Here is an 18,598-nt window from a genome sequence, read left to right as displayed (position 1 = left end):
CTCTATTATATGAACCAAATAAACAAGAATTTTCCCCAACGGATATGATGATGCCTGCCATGAAGTAGCTAGCTGCGTACACATAAATTGACAACCAAACTACTGGCAAAAAGTTCTAAACTTGCGTACCCAAAAAACCAATTAAGGTCCCTTCCTAGCTCTATAAAACCAACTAGCTACATTTAAAATTCATTCATTCATTCACCCGACCATAACATAAAAAAAGCTCCCAATTTAATTAACCCTATTTTGAAGCCAAATGGGAGCCACAAATTGCAAACTTGTCTTTCTATTATTAGCAATATTGCCAAGTCTAAGTGCCATTTCTTGGGCATCGACTAATAGTTATACAGAGGAAATCTCAACTCAATGCGGGTACACTAGATATCCAAACTTGTGTGTGCAAACATTGACAGGATTAGGATCCAAGAATCTTCAAAACAATGATTTCTTGTATGCCCTTGTTAACAAAACCATCTCGCAGACGGGGCTGCCCCGGTCCAATTTCGCCCAACTTAGCACGCATTTCATCTCCCTAGAAGCACAGCAAGCCCGGACGGCCATCGGTACGTACCACGATATATTAATATAGCATTTAAAGAGGTTAAATTTACATTTATGTAACGATATATATTCTCTTTTTAACGATCTTTCTGAACCAGATGACTGTCAAGAACTGACCGAAATGGCGCTGAGGCGACTCAACCAGGCGAAGGAGGCGATCCAGAGATCCCCGGAGAAGTACAAAGAAGACATCCAAACATGGCTCAGTGCAGCTCTGACGTTCCTACAAACTTGCAAGGATACAGTCGAGGATCACGTGTTGTCAAATGTTGCCTTGTCCGAAATTTACAAGAAAATGGACTATCTCTCCGAGTTGTGCAGCAACCCATTGGCCCTGGCGAACAGGATAACTCGGAATCCGAGAGACGGGGTCCCCACGACATCGAGACGACTTCTTGGGGACGAAAACTTCCCGAGCTGGCTGTCGAAAAGGGACAGGAGACTGCTCGAAAGCGCGGAGACGATCAAAGCGGACGCCGTCGTTGCCAAAGATGGAAGCGGGGACTTCGACACGATCTCGGATGCAATCCAGTCCGCAAACGGAGGCCGGTACGTGATATATGTGAAATCTGGTGAGTACAATGAGAAAATCAGCACGAGTAAAGATGGGATCACTTTGATTGGCGATGGAAAATTTTCTACCATCATATATGCAAGTAGCAGTGTGGGCAAGGGATCTTCCCTCCGGGGATCTTCAACTTTTTGTGAGTTCTCTTCTACTTCTTTTTCTGTTGGTTTTCAAAGAATTTTTTAAGGGTAGAAAAAAAAAAAAAAAAAGACATGTCTTTCTGAAATTATACCTTTTTTCAGATAGAAACTTTGGTTTCCCTGTCTGGATTTTCTAAATCAGGAGGTAAACACTACGTAATCTAAATGTTCATGTCTTTTTCCGACTATTATTAAATCAAAGAATGAGAGATTGGGAAATTTTTAATGCATTGGCACCAATACAAATTTTCCCATTATATCTGTTTTAACTGTTTAACTTAGAATAACAACTAATTATTTTAATTGCAAATTTGTGCTCTGTATATAAATGGTAATGGAAAAATTACCAAACTCATCCCCTGAATTGACCTGTTTTTACTTTTGATTCTCTCATCAATCGAAATGTTGTTTTCAATCATGCAAAATTAGATTTCTTAGTTGTATTTGGTAAAATTGGAGAACCTCCTTGAGACATTTTATCGATTCACTAATTTTTAGCGTCATATCAGGTGATATCCGACACATTATCAACAATAGATTTCAACCTAGCATATGACTAATACTCCAATGATAGATCTAATGTTTTATGATTTGCCACGTAAACAACACAATCAACAACATTAGAAGTCATTTCGACGATATTCATAACAAAATAGATTATAACTAAAATAAGAAAATTTACTATAATAAGATTAAATTTTAAAAATGTCAGCGATGTTCAATACAAAATAGAAGATTTTGTCGATGCTAGCAAATGGACAGTGATCCAAGGGTCCAATTTTTTTTCACTAGTGATGTTCAAATGAAAAAAAATTGAGCTCTTAGATGTACCATTCGGATAATTTCCGAAAGGTAGCATCGACCTATCCTAAAATAGGATTAGAAGTAAAGTAAAATAAAATAAAAAAATAATTACTATGTCAAGTTTAAAATAGTCAACTTATGAATGAATTAGGCTTTTTTTTTGTATATTAAGTTATAAGCCTCTACTAATATTTTGCAGCGATCACCGGCGACGGATTCATCGCACGGGACATCGGGTTTCAGAACTCGGCGGGCGCCTCCGCGGGGCAGGCGATAGCGCTGACGATAGCATCGGACCGCTCCGTGCTATACAGATGCAGCCTGGTGGGCAATCAAGACACACTGTACGCGCTCTCCCTGCGCCAGTTCTATCGAGAATGCGACATATACGGCACCGTCGACTTCATCTTCGGCAACGCGGCCGCCGTCTTCCAGAGCTGCTCCTTGTACTTCCAGCGCCCGCGCATCGGCGGCGCGTACGACGTCATCCTGGCGAACGGCCGGAGCGACCCGGGACAGAACACGGGATTCTCGCTCCAGAACTGCAAGATCACCGGCGGTTCCGGTTTCTCCAGCTCGCACGAAGCGTACTTGGGCCGCCCGTGGAAGGAATACTCGAGGGCGGTGGTGATGCAGTCGAATATCGACGGAGTTATCCAGTCCCGCGGCTGGGTTGAGTGGCCGGGATACGGCAGTTCGGTTTACAAGACGCTGTATTTTGCCGAGTATGACAACGCCGGCGCCGGAGCCGATACTTCCGGCAGGGTGAAGTGGCCGGGTTTTAGCGTGATCGGGACGTCGGAGGCTTCCAAGTTTACGGTGGCTAATTTGATCGGAGGGAATTCATGGCTGCCTTCCACTGGTGTTTCTTTCGTTTCTGGGCTCCAGTAATTTGTTTAATTATTATTATATATAAAGTCTTCAAAGATTTTAGAAAAAAATTGTGATTTTTTTAATAAATTTTATATTCTGTACGTACACATATGACTATATTATATTATATTGTTTAAAAAATGTAGATAAAATTTACGGCTGATCGAAGCTTTGATTGTGATGGGAGGTTGAAAAGCACTGTATAGGTTTTTATTATTATGTTTTAATTTTGAAGATGCCAATTTAACTAAATAATGTTTCACTTATTTATGTGTTTATTTATTAATTTAACTAAATAATGTTTCACTTATTTATGTGTTTAATTAATTATTATTTTTTGGATTTTACTGGAAATAAATTAGCTTATCATGTGTTCATTGTATGCTGTTTATGTATGAACCTTCAAACAATAAAAAAATACAAATAAATTTGTTAAATATATTTAAAACATAAAATATTCAATCAAATTATATTATAAATATTTACCATATAAGAATACATTCTAAATATAGACGAAGTGTGCTCCATGTATTTGATCACGTTAAATTTTTTTAATAAAAAAAAAATATGTAAAATTATACTCATATAAATATATATAAATTTATATAGAAAAAAAAAGACTTTAGATACAATCCGTACTTTTTATATGGTGAATATATAATGCTAAGATTAAAATTTTGTTATTTTTTTAAAAGTTTATAATTAATACTAATCGTGAGATTTCAATCTTTTAAATAATACAATAGCTCAAATTTCATATATTAATATTACATCCCAACAACCTATCTCCTTTCTCTACTTTTTAGTTATAAATTGGATTAACAGTATATTTTTATTTGTACTTTCAACTTGTCTTGCTTTATATTTTATTTTTATATATATCATTGCTTGATCCATTCGTAAAAAATTATGGCACAAAAAGTGTCGGTGTGAAGAGACTTATAAACACACTTATCTCTCAATCACCAACTTTTAGGCTATAATTAAAAAAAGTTATACTTGGTTAAATAAGCTTTCGTTTTCCAATTAAGGACAATAACTATAATAAGTTAAATCAAGGGACCATTTTTGTATGATATAATGTTGGCCACAAAAAAAAAAAATTCAAAAACAAAACAAACAAATGAAAAGGTCCCTAAAAATTCGAATATTATTATTTAATTTGATAGCTAGGGTCTCCTATATTATCCTATATAGAATTAGACTATAGACTATAGACTATTGACCTATATATTGCATGGAATAATTGGAATCCACATGGAGGATATGGTCACGGTTCTTTCAACTCATAAAAATTACGGAAGACTAACTTCTACTTTCTACGAGATATGCATTTAGATAATATGTTCGAATTAAATTTATGGATTTTGAAATTTTAAATATATTTTATATGATAAATTATGTTTTATAATATTCAATAGATATTAAGAAATAAGTATGATAATATTCATATTCAATAGATATTAAGAAATAAGTATGATGCTAAATTAAAGATCCCATCCGCATACTCTTTATAATTTTCCCAGTAGTTGCACAGAGGCGTGTGTTCGATCCACGCTGAACAGAACTCATTTCCCGCATTGTAATTATATATATGGCTGGGCATGAGTGGGAGGCCCAAGAGATCTCTGCCACGAGCCCAAGTGTTAAAGGGCGCCCAAAAATATTTATATTATAGTTTTAGGTGAAAAAATTAGTTTTAATTCGTAAACTATAGCTAACCTAATTATATAGAGATGTATATGTATAGAGAGTTTTTTTCAAATGCCCATCTATCATGCCCAATACCATGCCCATCAATGATGTGGCACTATTCTATTGGACCTACAATTTATCATATCTTTATCACATCCAATTGAATAGTACCAATGATGTGGTACTATTCTATTGGACCTACAATTTATCATATCTTTATCACATCCAATTGAATAGTACCAATGATGTGGTACTATTCAATTGGATGTGATAAAGATGTGATAAATTATAGGTACAATAGAATAGTGTCACATCATTGATGGGCATAGTATTGGGCATGATAGATGGGCATTTGAAAAAAACTCTCTATATATATACATCTCTATATAATTAGGTTATATATATATATATATATATATATATATATATAATTTTTTTATGTTGTCCACTTACCGTTTTCAAATTTGTGCCCATCAATGATGTGACACACATCTATTGGATATGATGAATTGTATGTCCAATAGTTGAGTGTAACCTCAATGGTTGGTACGGAATATATATAAATATGTATATCTAAAGATTTATAAAGAACCCAAAAAAAAAAATTTGGCCTATTTTAATATTTTACAGGGGTATATTCAATTCAAAATTTTAATGACTTTCAGTGATTTTTAAAATGACAGACTTTTATGGAGTTTGACAGATTTTTATTGATTTTTATAAAATGTCATAGAATTGTAAACAGAAATCTAGATTTTATAACTTGAACGGCGTTGAAAATATCGATAGTTAAATATCTACAAACAAATACAAAAGTTTTAAAATTATAGTATGATGGCGAAAATAATATGTTTACCTATCATAATATATTTAGTTTTCTGTAGTATCATTTAATGTCATTAATATTAAAATTAGTTGTATAATTGATGTATTAAAATAAAAAATTAATTCAAAAATTCCAACCGAAAAAATTCAAAAAATTGAAATTTTTGGCGTTTTTTAAAATTTTGAATTTCAAATTATAAAAATTAATTAATCAACAAATTATAAATATTTTTAAACTCGGCTAAAAACTAGAAAATTTTGAAGAGAAAATGTGTTTATAGAAATGTGATTTGAATTAGAAAAGATAGAAATATGTAGAAATATTATTTGAAAGAAGAGAGAAGAAATGAATAATTAGAAGTCCATTCAAATCTTGAGGATGAATCAAAGACAAATCTTGACATTTTAGCATTATACATTATGTTTTTATGTTTGTACTTCAATGACTTTCATGGAGTCATTAAAAATCCTTTGAAAATTTGAATACCTCTAGACTTTTATGAAGTTTTTAATAGTCAATGTTGAATAACACATTACTTTTAAAAACTCCACGGAAGTCTATTTTGGATACCTCTGGATTTTTGTAGAGTTTATAAAAGTCTAGATTGAATACCTATTGACTTTTAAACTCCACCAAACTCAATGAAAGTAATTAAATCTCCCACTTTGAATACACAGTGACTTTTTAAATGGACTTCGATGAATTTGATAGATTTTTGTTGACTTTCATAAAATCTCACATATTTCAAAACAGATTCTATAACTCTTTCACACATTTGCAAACAGATTTTTTGTAGCGACCTTACCCGAATCCACTACCAAATCAGAGTTTGATTAGCGCATGCATTGATATTAAAAGCGTAAAGAGCGGAATAATTAAAATACAACAAATTCAATCGGCAGAATACAACCGACGACAATAAAGTGTATAAATACTTTTATACAACCAGATCAAAAGTCTTAGGGTAACAAACCCTACCACTAAAACCTCGCTGCAACAGGTAACAACCTCAACCCTGTTGCGAGTCACCTGGACCGTCCAGCCTCAAACCTTTCCCGCCACAAGGAATCCCAAAAATAAACCAACACAGGGCGTGAGCGACAACGCTCAATACGAAAGCAATTATATATAGACTAATATCCAGCAAGAAAATTACTTTAAAAATACTGGTAAAAATAGTCTACTCAGGGCGCCATGAATATACAGTATCGTGCTAAGAGAGCGACTCCGCGGGATACTCGTATATTCCCCTATCCACTATAGTGTCTACTCCACCGTCGTGGTCGCTCCTAGTGATAGCAAAACCAGGGGCTGATTGTCCCCATACACGAATCCATAAGGAGTAACTCATCACCGATGGAAACTGTCATGACTCACATCATACCAGATGCAGTCCGGTGTAAAAACATGCATGTGCTAAAGTCGTAAAACATGATAAAACATATAGCACATACTGCAACATATAAGAAAATATATCATGTCGGCTATCTCAGTCAGTACTTACGTATCTATAACACTGCAGGCAAATCCTAGCACCACTGGTCTAGATCTCACGCCTACTAGTCCACACTAAGGTGTCTACAATGCAAATACTCATGCATCATTAAATAAGCTCTAAAAACCTTAACTAAGCTATTCCATACTCCTAAATATTTTTAGGAGAACAAATTTATACCTGCGTCCGTCGTCATCCTTTTGTTGTCGCTTGCCTCAAAACTAGGCCACAGCTCCGCTACGACGCCTGGATCGTTATGCCACTTTCGAATTCCCCATAGGACGCCTGTAACTCCCTAGATCTGAGTTAAAAGGCCTAGTAATCGAGAGAGAAGAGATGGAAGGTGCGAGTGAAAATGAGACTCGGCACTCGTATTTATAGACGGCGATTGAAACCTCCGATCCTCGATCGGAACCTCTGATCCTGATCGAAACTTTCGATCCTGCATCGAAACTTCCGATGTCACATCAACACGTAAGCAATGATGTCACTTTGCTGAGCTCATGCCTGACTTCATGATCGGAGCTTCCGATCCTATCGAAACTTCCGTTCCCACCTTCGGAGCTTCCGATCTCCATTAGTTCTTAATGGTTCATTTCATGTTGATTAATCCCTTAATTACCTTAATTAGGTTACGGGTTTAGAAATTTCGTCCTCGAAATTTAAGTCTAGAGAAAAACACGGAAAGTCAAACAATGTTATTTATTACAACTGAACATTACAAAGTACAAATCTTTCTTACAAAGAAAAGTACAAAATCTCATAACAACTATGGATGCTCACCTCGCATCCGACTTTCCAGCTCCCAAATTGCTTCTTCAGTTTCTCTGCGCTGCCACTGCACCATTACTAGAGGTATGCTCTTATTGCGAAGCACCTTGTCTTTCCTGCCAAGAATCCTGAGAGGTCTCTCCACGTAGGACAGATCCTGATCCAATTGCATCTCAGTCGGATGCAAGATGTGCGACTTATCTGCCACGTAATGCCTCAGCAAGGACACGTGAAACACATCATGGAAACTAGAAAGATACGGTGGCAAAGCTAAACGATAAGCCATGTCTCCAAATTTCTCAAGAACCTCAAACGGACCAATAAATCTCGGAGACAACTTGTCTTTGAGTCCAAATCTCATCACCTTCCGAAAAGGTGACACTCGCAGGAACACATGTTCCCATACCTCAAAATGTAATGGTCTGTGGTGAGTGTTAGCGTAGCTAGCCTGTCGATCCTGGGCTGCCTTAATCCTCTTACGGTTCATCTCCACTGCATCGGTCATCTGCTGAATCATCTGTGGACCTTCAACTTGACGTTCGCCAACTTTGTCCCAAAACAAAGGTGTACGACAGCGGCGTCCGTACAAAGCCTCGGATGGTGCCATGCCAATGCTGCTGTGGTAACTGTTGTTATAAGCAAACTCCACTAACGCCAAGTGGTCATGCCACGCTGTACCAAAATCCATGACTGTAGCTCGAAGCATATCCTCAAGAGTACGAATGGTCCTCTCATTCTGCTCGTTAGTCTCCGGTTGATAAGTTGTACTCAAACTCAGAGTAGTGTCAAGAACTCGCTGGAAGCTACCCCAAAACCTAGAGGTAAACCTCGAATCTCTGTCGTTGACAATACTCAACGGAATTTCATGCAGACGAACAACCTCTTGCACATATAGACGTGTCATCCGATCGAAAGTAAAGTCCCGATTATAAGGCAAGAAATGCGCTGTAGTGACCCGCACCGTGATCACCTACTAATCAGAACTTAAGCATGCATTTAACTTAATTAAACATATCAGAGAAATAACAGCGGAAAATCTTAAAGATAAACAATTCCAAGATAAATAAATCTTGATACAACCAAATCGAATATATATACCGAATAAAATCTAAATCTAGAAATCCTCTGATGACCCTTGCTACCAAGCCTTGGTCACCGATCAACTACTGATCTCGCTCCTGGTCCACCTGCAAAACCTGCCCCGTCGAATGGGGTGTCCGAGATAAAAGCAGGGACGTGAGCGCTAACGCCCAATACGTAAAGTATTGAATATACAGGTCTATATGATGCATGCAACATGAACTATGAATGATCTAGGTAACTGGGATCATATCTGGAAAATCATGCTCAGTTCATAGGAGCCTCCAGTATGCGCACGCTGCTCCGAAGATCTAGTGGGTGCCACACATACTGAACCCGATCTTGGACTATCACTGTCCTGGGTAAAAAACCGTACACGCTGCCCCGTCGGTTCAGTGGGTGTCACACGGTACCCGATCGTATAATAACAACAACCCTAGGGCTGAGCGACCCTAGAACAACTGGTTATCTCAAAAGGATAACAGGCTCAACATGGTATGCAAATGCCGCATACAAATCATGAACAATAAATCATACATATTATGACAGATAATAATGCAACACATAAACATGTATATTCAGCTGGCTATCTCAGTCTGTACTTACGTACCTTAGTTCTACTAGGCAAGCTAAACCAGCTCTAAAGTCCAAGCCTATAATCCGCACTACAATGCAAAAATACTCATGCATTAAAACAATATTCTAAAAGTCTTAACTGCGCTATAGCATACTCCCTATTTACTATAAGGAGTCAAAGCTATACCTGCGTCCGTCGTCAGCCCGCTGATGACGATTGCCCCAAAACTTGGGCACCACTCCGCAGCAACCCTGGAGCGCCTCGCCAACCTCCGGACCAAGCCTAGGAAGGATGGAATCACTCCTAAACTCCTAAAACTAGGCTGAAACCGAGAGAGAAAGATAGGAATTGGTGTGAAATTGTGGCCCTCGGAACCCATATTTATAGGCCATGATCGGAAGCTCCGATCTCCACCTGCAGCTACGTGTTCAATCCTCGAAGACACTTGGCACTGGACAGGGATCGGAAGCTCCGAACGGGGTTCGGAAGCTCCGATCGAACCGCTTCTTCCGAACTATTTCCGGGTGCTTCCGAACTGGTTTTGGACCTCCGGGACCTACCCTACCATTTTCGGACGTTCCGGATCTGATTTTCCACTTATTTTAACCAAATAAGGACTCCTTAAACATGTTTTGACACTTTTAAAATTATATGTCATTTTCTAACATGTTTAAAATCACCTAATCTTGTAAAATGGAACCAGGCTACTACATGCGCGGACTTCGACAATCGATCAACAACAACCCAAATAGCATCGCAGTTCCTGGAAGACATCGGAAAGTGGGTGACAAAATCCATCGTCACATGCTCCCACTTCCACTCAGAAATCTCTAAACTCTGGAGCAATCCACCGGGTCGTCGAAATTCTGCCTTGACCTGCTGACACACAAGGCATTGAGATACAAACTGGTAAACATTGCGCTTCATTCCTTTCCACCAAAACCTTGTATGTAGATCCTTGTACATTTTCATCCTACCAGGATGTACAGAAAATCTACTACGATGAGCTTGAGATAGAATCTCCTCTCGTAATGTGGAATGTAGTGACCCTTACCTGGATCACCTACTAAACAGAACTTAGGCATGCAATTAACTTAAATAAACAGATATCAAAATGAAACTGCGGAAACCATAAATATTATACAATCCCAAGTAAAGGAATCTGTAATTTATCCAAATAATATACAACCAAATCGAATAGCTGTATAAACCCAAACATCAGTAATAAAACCTAAGCGAAGCTCCAGCCGGCCAACCACTGACTAGCCCCTCCTGGATCCACCCTCCTCGTCCAATCGCAAACCTGCCCCATGGAATAGGGTGTCCAGAAACATAGAGTACGAGACGTGAGCATAAAACGCTCAGTGCGAGAGTATGAGTATACATGCATGCAAAGTGAACTCCCTATAGACTCGAGGTCAAGGATCAGATAACAGAGACAGACCGGGCCCTGGTATGTAGCACGTTGTGCCGTCGCTTCAGGAGGTGGCTCCCATACCGATATAACTGTGGATACACCGGACCCAACTCGATGGAAGTCCATCCACTAACAGGATATGGTACAACTCTACTAACAGACATCTCGAAAGAGATACAGCAAGATGCAAATGAATGCAGCATAATATCATGGCATATAAATCATGCAGTCACATAATACATGCATACTCAGTCAGGATATCTCGAACAGTACTTTCGTACCTCAAAATAGTGCAAGCTCTACCAACTCTAGGTCCACGCCTATAGTCTGCTCTACACTGCCAAATGATACTACTATCATTAAAGTGCTCTAAAAGCCTTAACTAAGCTATTGCATACTCCTAAATATTTATAGGAAGCAAAAGCTATACCTTCGTCCGTCGTTAGCCCTTTGATGTCGATGCCTCCAGAACTTGGACACAACTCCGCTACGACTCCCGAATGTCTCGCCGACCCCCGGACCAAGCCTAAGAAGACTAGAACAGCTCCAAAAGGACTAGAATGGAAAGGAAAACTCGGAATTGGAAAAGGAAAGTGAAGCCCCGGCCTTCTATTTATAGACAACGATCGGAACTTCCGATCCTTGATCGGAACGTCCGAATCTCGATCGGAACGTCCGATCCTGCCATCGGAACTTCCGAAAATCCTGATCTGCCACGTGTCAAAATATCACTTGTTGATTCCGGATAGGGGTGATCGGAGCTTCCGATCCTGATCGGAGCTTCCGATCTAGCCAATCGTCATGGATGACGTAATATCATCGGTGATTCCGATCGCTCATCGGAGCTTCCGATCCTGTTCGGAGCTTCCGATCGTGCCTTCGGAGCTTCCGATTCGTCCGATACCCAATTTATTTAATTAGCATTAATCCTTTAATTACTCAATTAGGGTACGAGCTACTACATTCTCCTCCACTTAAGATATTTCGTCCTCGAAATCAGATCTTAAGTACCGAATGCCAATATAGAAATCAGAAACATTCTTTATTCAAATAAAACGTTTACAGAGTTTGCAACTGAATACAACTTAAAGAATGAAATCAAAACAACTCAGGATGGTCTTTACGCATCCTGTCCTCAAGCTCCCAAGTAGCTTCCTCAGTGCCTCGGCGCTGCCACTGAACTAAAACCAAAGGAATGACTTTGTTCCGTAAAACCTTATCCTTATAATCCAGGATACGAAGAGGTTTCTCAACATAAGTCAAATCCTTGTCTACCTGAACCTCAAACCGCTGCAGAATATGAGATTCATCCGCCACATACCATCGCAACAAAGATACGTGGAACACGTCGTGAATACTGGATAGATGCGGTGGCAAAGCTAGTCGATAAGCCAAATCGCCAATGTTCTCCAAGATCTCAAACGGACCGATAAACCTGGGAGACAACTTGCCCTTAAGGCCAAATCTGAGAATCTTGCGGAAAGGTGACACTCTCAGAAACACTTTCTCCCCGACGTCGAACTGCAAAGGCCTACGCTTGATATTAGCATAGCTGGCCTGACGATCCTATGCAGTCTTAATCTGTTTCTTGATTTGATCAACAATATCTATCGCCTGCTGGATAAACTCCGGTCCCTCAGCCTGTCTCTCCCCCACTTCTTCCCAGAAGAGTGGAGTACGACAACGTCGCCCATACAACGCCTCAAAAGGTGCCATCCCAATACTAGTATGATAGCTGTTGTTGTAAGCGAACTCGATCAACGGCAAATGATCCTGCCAGGCTGAACCAAAATCCATGACGCACGCTCTAAGCATATCCTCCAAAGTACGGATAGTGCGCTTCGACTGACCATCAGTCTCCGGATGATAGGCAGTACTCAAACTGAGAGTAGTACCCATCGCACGCTGAACACTCCCCCTGAATCTAGAAGTAAACCTGGGGTCCCGATCGCTGACAATGCTTACAGGCACTCCATGAAGTCGAACGATCTCCTGAATGTACATCTGTGTCATGCGATCCACAGAGTACTCTTGGCTATAGGCAATTAAATGCGCTGACTTGGTGAGTCGGTCCACCACAACCCAGATAGCATCACAGTTCCTCGGGGATACCGGCAAATGGGTCACAAAGTCCATTGTGATAAACTCCCATTTCCATTCAGGAATAGGCAGACTGTGAAGCAATCCTCCAGGTCGTCGGTGCTCTGCCTTGACCTGTTGACACACCAAACATCTCGAAACAAACTGATAAACACTGCGTTTCATTCCCTTCCACCAGAAACGAGTACGTAGATCCTTGTACATCTTGTTGCTCCCAGGATGAATACTCAACTTAGTGCGATGTGCCTGAGAAAAAATCTCCTCTCGCAACTCTTCATCCTGCGGAATCACAAGCCTACCAGACAAACACAGAAAGCCATCTGTCTGATAATGAAATCCAGACGAGCTACCCTCGTTAGCTAGATGAGCTAAACGCTGGGTCTTCGAATCAGACATCTGAGCATCTCGGATCCGCGAATACAAGGCTGGCTCAGATAATATCGCAAACATCTGTATACTCTCCATACCTTTCTTATGCTTGAAGGTATAACCTGAAGTACAACAGTCACTGATCGCACTAGACATCGAACAAATCTGAAGTGCGGATAGTCGCACCTTGCGACTCAAGGCATCAGCGGTGAGATTAGCAGCTCCCGGATGGTACTTAATCTCGCAATCATAGTCCTTAAGCAAGTCCATCCAACGTCTCTGCCTCATGTTCAACTCCGCCTGAGTGAACAAATACTTGAGACTTTTATGGTCGGTGAAGATCTCAAATTTCTCGCCATACAGATAATGACGCCAGATCTTCAAAGCAAACACAATGGCTGCCAATTCCAAATCATGGACTGGGTAGTTGTCCTCGTGAAGCTTCAGCTGTCTAGAAGCGTATGCGATCACATGCCCATTCTGAGTCAGGACACAACCTAACCCCTGAAGAGAAGCATCCGTGTAAACCACATACCCTCCAGATCCTGACGGTAATGCCAAAACCGGCGCAGAAGTCAACCGCCGTCGAAGCTCACATAAATTCTCCTCACACTCGGAGGACCACTCAAAATCCACACCCTTGCGGGTAAGCTGCGTCAACGGTCGAGCTAACTGAGAGAAGTTCAGAATGAAGCGACGATAATACCCTGCTAGACCCAGAAAACTACGGATCTCAGCAACTGTCGTCGGATGCGACCAATTAAGTACCGCTTCAATCTTGCTTGGATCAACATAAATCCCCTCCCTGGATATGATATGGCCAAGAAAGACCACTCTATCCATCCAGAACTCACACTTACTCAGCTTAGCGTACAACTGCTCATCTCGAAGAGTCTGCAGTACCAACCGCAAGTGAGAAACATGCTCTTCCGTATTATGCGAATACACCAAGATGTCGTCAATGAAGACCACGACAAACTTGTCCAAATACTCCCTGAAGACACGGTTCATCAGATCCATGAATATAGCCGGCGCGTTAGTCAAACCAAATGGCATCACTAGGAACTCGTAATGCCCATAGCGAGTACGGAATGCAGTCTTGGCTACGTCCTGATCACGGACTCTCAACTGATGATACCCAGATCTCAAGTCAATCTTGGAGTAAACTGACGTGCCCTGCAGCTGGTCGAACAAATCATCAATACGAGGCAACGGATACTTGTTCTTCACAGTGACTCGATTCAGCTGCCGATAGTCAATGCACAGCCGCATCGACCCATCCTTCTTCTTCACGAAGAGAACAGGAGCTCCCCAAGGAGATATCCTAGGAAGAATGTACCCCTTGTCCAAAAGATCCTGTAGCTGATTCTTCAACTCACGCATCTCTGACGGAGCCAGACGATACGGTGCTCTAGAAATAGGCGAAGTACCCGGCATCAACTCTATGCCAAACTCGACTTCCCTAGCAGGAGGAAAAACCCAGAATCTCATCAGGAAATACATCTGGAAATTCATCCACAACAGGAATGCTCTCTATCCCAATACTCTCAGTGGACAAATCAACTGCATAGATAAGGCAGCCTTCCCCGCCAGACTCTAGAGCTCGACAGGCTCTCAAAGCTGATACCAAAGGAATCGGGGGTCGCGCTCCCTCACCATAGAAAAACCAACTCTCACTCCCCTCCGGATGAAAGCGTACTAATCTCTGATAGCAGTCCACTGAAGCTCGATAGGTAGTCAACATATCTATTCCCAGAATGCAATCAAAGTTGTCCATCGCCAGGACCATGAGATTCGCTAACAGAATGTTTCCTTCGAACTCTAAAGGGCAACCCATCACTAGATGCTTAGCCAAAGCAGATTGGCCCGTCGGAGTAGAAATAGACATCACTACGACTAGTGCAATGCATGGTAACTTATGCCTCTTAACAAAACGTGCAGAAATGAAGGAATGAGATGCACCAGTGTCAATAAGTACAAGAGCAGGTATACCAAAAAGCAGAAATGTACCTACGATGACTTTCTCATTCTCCTCCACTGCCTGATCATGTCTCAGGGCAAACACCTGGCCAGAAGCTCGTGGCCTCAAATGAGAACTCCCAGCAGACTGTCCCTGCGACCTCTGCTATACGGTGGCCTGAGAACCCGATCCTGAACCAGAACCAGAACCGCCTCCCCCAGACAGTGGACAATCCCTCCGGATATGACCAGTCTCTCCCCAACGGAAACAAGCTCCAGAAGCTCTACGGAACTTGTCGGATGGATGGTTCTTCCCACAGTGATCACACTTGTCCTTCTTACCGTAACGGACAACACCTCCAGAACCAGAGAAAGAAGAAGATCCAGACTTCTTGAAAGTTTGGGCATGGGGACCCAAAGAACTAGTAGGCCTCGACTAAGGGAAAGACCTGTTCCGCCGAATGCTGTCCTCCGCCTAGTGACAACGGCTCACCAAACCCTCGTAGGACATGTCGTCGCCAACCGCCACACGGTCATGGATCTCAGGGTTAAGGCCCTGAAGGAACAGATTATACTTCATCTCTGAGCTATCAGCAATCTCGGGGCAATAGGATAGCAGATCAAAGAACCTCTGCTGATACTCATCGATAGACATGGCTCCCTGTCGCAGACTCAGTAGCTCGCCTGCCTTCGACTGATGGAGTGCCGGAGGAAAATACCGCTTTTGGAAAGCTGTGCGGAACTCGGCCCAGGTGGCCACTCCTCTCGCCGCAACAAAAGGTGCAGAAGTAAACCTCCACCACCTGCGCGCACGCCCATCTAGAAGATAGCCAAGGGTCTCTACCTTCTGCTCCTCGGTGCATTGGAAAGTCTGAAAAGTCATCTCCATGCGGTCTAACCAGTTCTCCGTATCCTCCGGAGACTCACCTCCAACTAAGGGCTTAGGACCCATAGCTAAGAATCGACGCACAGTGAAACGCTCGTCGTCATGATGACAATGACGCCATTCTCGACGAGGCTCCCGGTCGGCATTACCCCAACGCCCACCAACACTGCCATGAGAACTCCGGTCGTCACGATTTGCCATCTACAAAAATACCTCATGATGAGACTAAATCCCAAGAATTCTTTTGCATGCTCTGATACCATAAATGTAGTGACCCTTACCTGGATCACCTACTAAACAGAACTTAGGCATGCAATTAACTTAAATAAACAGATATCAGAATGAAAATGCGGAAACCATAAATATTATACAATCCCAAGTAAAGGAATCTGTAATTTATCCAAATAATATACAACCAAATCGAATAGCTTTATAAACCCAAACAACAGTAATAAAACCTAAGCGAAGCTCCAGCTGGCCAACCACTGACTAGCCCCTCCTGGATCCACCCTCCTCGTCCAATCGCAAACCTGCCCCATGGAATAGGGTGTCCAGAAACACAGAGTACGAGACGTGAGCATAAAACGCTCAGTGCGAGAGTATGAGTATACATGCATGCAAAGTGAACTCCCTATAGACTCGAGGTCAAGGATCAGATAACAGAGACAGACCGGGCCCTGGTATGTAGCACGCTGTGCCGTCGCTTCAGGAGGTGGCTCCCATACCGAGATAACCATGGATACACCGGACCCAACTCGATGGAAGTCCATCTACTAATAGGATAGGGTACAACCCTACTAACAGACATCTCGAAAGAGATACAGCAAGATGCAAATGAATGCAGCATAATATCATGGCATATAAATCATGCAGTCACATAATACATGCATACTCAGTCAGAATATCTCGAACAGTACTTTCGTACCTCAAAACAGTGCAAGCTCTACCAACTCTAGGTCCACGCCTATAGTCTGCTCTACACTGCCAAATGATACTACTATCATTAAAGTGCTCTAAAAGCCTTAACTAAGCTATTGCATACTCCTAAATATTTATAGGAAGCAAAAGCTATACCTTCGTCCATCGTTAGCCCTTTGATGTCGATGCCTCCAGAACTTGGACACAACTCCGCTACGACTCCCGAATGTCTCGCCGACCTCCGGACCAAGCCTAAGAAGACTAGAACAGCTCCAAAAGGACTAGAATGGAAAGGAAAACTCGGAATTGGCAAAGGAAAGTGAAGCCCCGGCCTTCTATTTATAGACAACGATCGGAACGTCCGATCCTTGATCGGAACGTCCGAACCTCGATCGGAACGTCCGATCCTGCCATTGGAACTTCCGAAGATCCTGATCTGCCACGTGTCAAAATATCACTTGTTGATTCCGGATAGGGGTGATCGGAGCTTCCGATCTAGCCAATCGTCATGGATGATGTAATATCATCGGTGATTCCGATCGCTCATCGGAGCTTCCGATCCTGTTCGGAGCTTCCGATCGTGCCTTCGGAGCTTCCGATCCGTCCGATATCCAATTTATTTAATTAGCATTAATCCTTTAATTACTCAATTAGGGTACGGGCTACTACATGGAATCATCAAGAACTACCACACGTCCAGAGAGACACAACAGACCATCATTTTGCAAATGAAAACTAGAAGTATTCTCATCCTGAGCCAAACGGGCTAACTTCTGCATCTTCAGATCAACGGCCTGCAACTCACGTATACGAGTATACAAGGCTGGTTCGGCAAGCATTGACAAAATGCAAACTCCCTGTTGTTCCTTCTTATTTCGAAAAGTAAAACCCAAGGAACAACACTCCTCTACCACTCGCGCAACTGAGCTGGTACGAAGCGAACTCACGTACACTTTGCGGCTAAGAGAATCCGCAACTGGATAGGAAGAACCTGGATGGTACTTGATCTCACAATCGTAGTCCTTCAGCAAATCCATCCAACGACGCTGCCTCATGTTCAACTCAGCCTGAGTGAACAAGTACTTCAAACCTTTATGATCAGTGAAGATCTCAAACTTCTCACTGTACAAATAATGATGTCACATCTTAAGAGCAAAGACAATGGCTGCAAGCTCTAAATCATGTACATGATAGTTCTCCTCATGAATTTTCAATTGCCTAGAGGCATAGGCAATCACATGACCTCTCTGCGATAACACACATCCCAAACCCTGGAGAGAAGCATCAGTGTGAACTACAAAGCCTTCTGATCCAGACGGTAGAGCCAATAGTGGAGCTGTAGTCAGACGACGCCGCAGCTCGTGAAAACTCTTCTCGCACTCCGAAATCCAAACGAAACATACATCTTCCTCGTCAGCTGCGTCAAAGGCTTAGAAATTTGAGAAAAATTCTCCACGAATCTCCGGTAGTAGCCTGCCATCCCAAGAAAACTATGAATCTCCAAAACTGTCGTCGAGCGTGACCAATTCAAAATGGCTTCCATTTTACTAGGATCA

General features: G+C 41.6%; 1 protein-coding gene across 1 annotated transcript; it reads left to right on the top strand.

Moving 5' to 3' along the window:
• Positions 1 to 217: 217 nt before the first annotated feature.
• On the top strand, positions 218 to 3,183 carry LOC140892252 (probable pectinesterase/pectinesterase inhibitor 54). Its single transcript, XM_073301088.1, has 3 exons — positions 218 to 566; positions 663 to 1,268; positions 2,276 to 3,183. The coding sequence occupies exons 1-3, from the start codon at positions 260 to 262 to the stop codon at positions 2,965 to 2,967; spliced, it is 1,605 nt and encodes a 534-aa protein (XP_073157189.1). The 5' UTR covers positions 218 to 259; the 3' UTR covers positions 2,968 to 3,183.
• The last annotated feature ends 15,415 nt before the right edge of the window (positions 3,184 to 18,598 follow it).

Source organism: Henckelia pumila, chromosome 3 (assembly GCF_033568475.1).
Source record: "Henckelia pumila isolate YLH828 chromosome 3, ASM3356847v2, whole genome shotgun sequence".
NCBI classification, from domain to species: domain Eukaryota; kingdom Viridiplantae; phylum Streptophyta; class Magnoliopsida; order Lamiales; family Gesneriaceae; genus Henckelia; species Henckelia pumila.
Note: the sequence above shows the minus strand (reverse complement) of the source record. Positions and strands in the feature narration are given on the sequence as shown.

Coding starts and splice junctions, on each gene's coding strand:
- LOC140892252 (XM_073301088.1), top strand. CDS start 260: ATGGGAGCCACAAATTGCAAACTTGTCTTTCTATTATTAGCAATATTG. Junction 567..662: donor GCAAGCCCGGACGGCCATCG/GTACGTACCACG, acceptor TTTCTGAACCAG/ATGACTGTCAAGAACTGACC. Junction 1,269..2,275: donor CCGGGGATCTTCAACTTTTT/GTGAGTTCTCTT, acceptor AATATTTTGCAG/CGATCACCGGCGACGGATTC.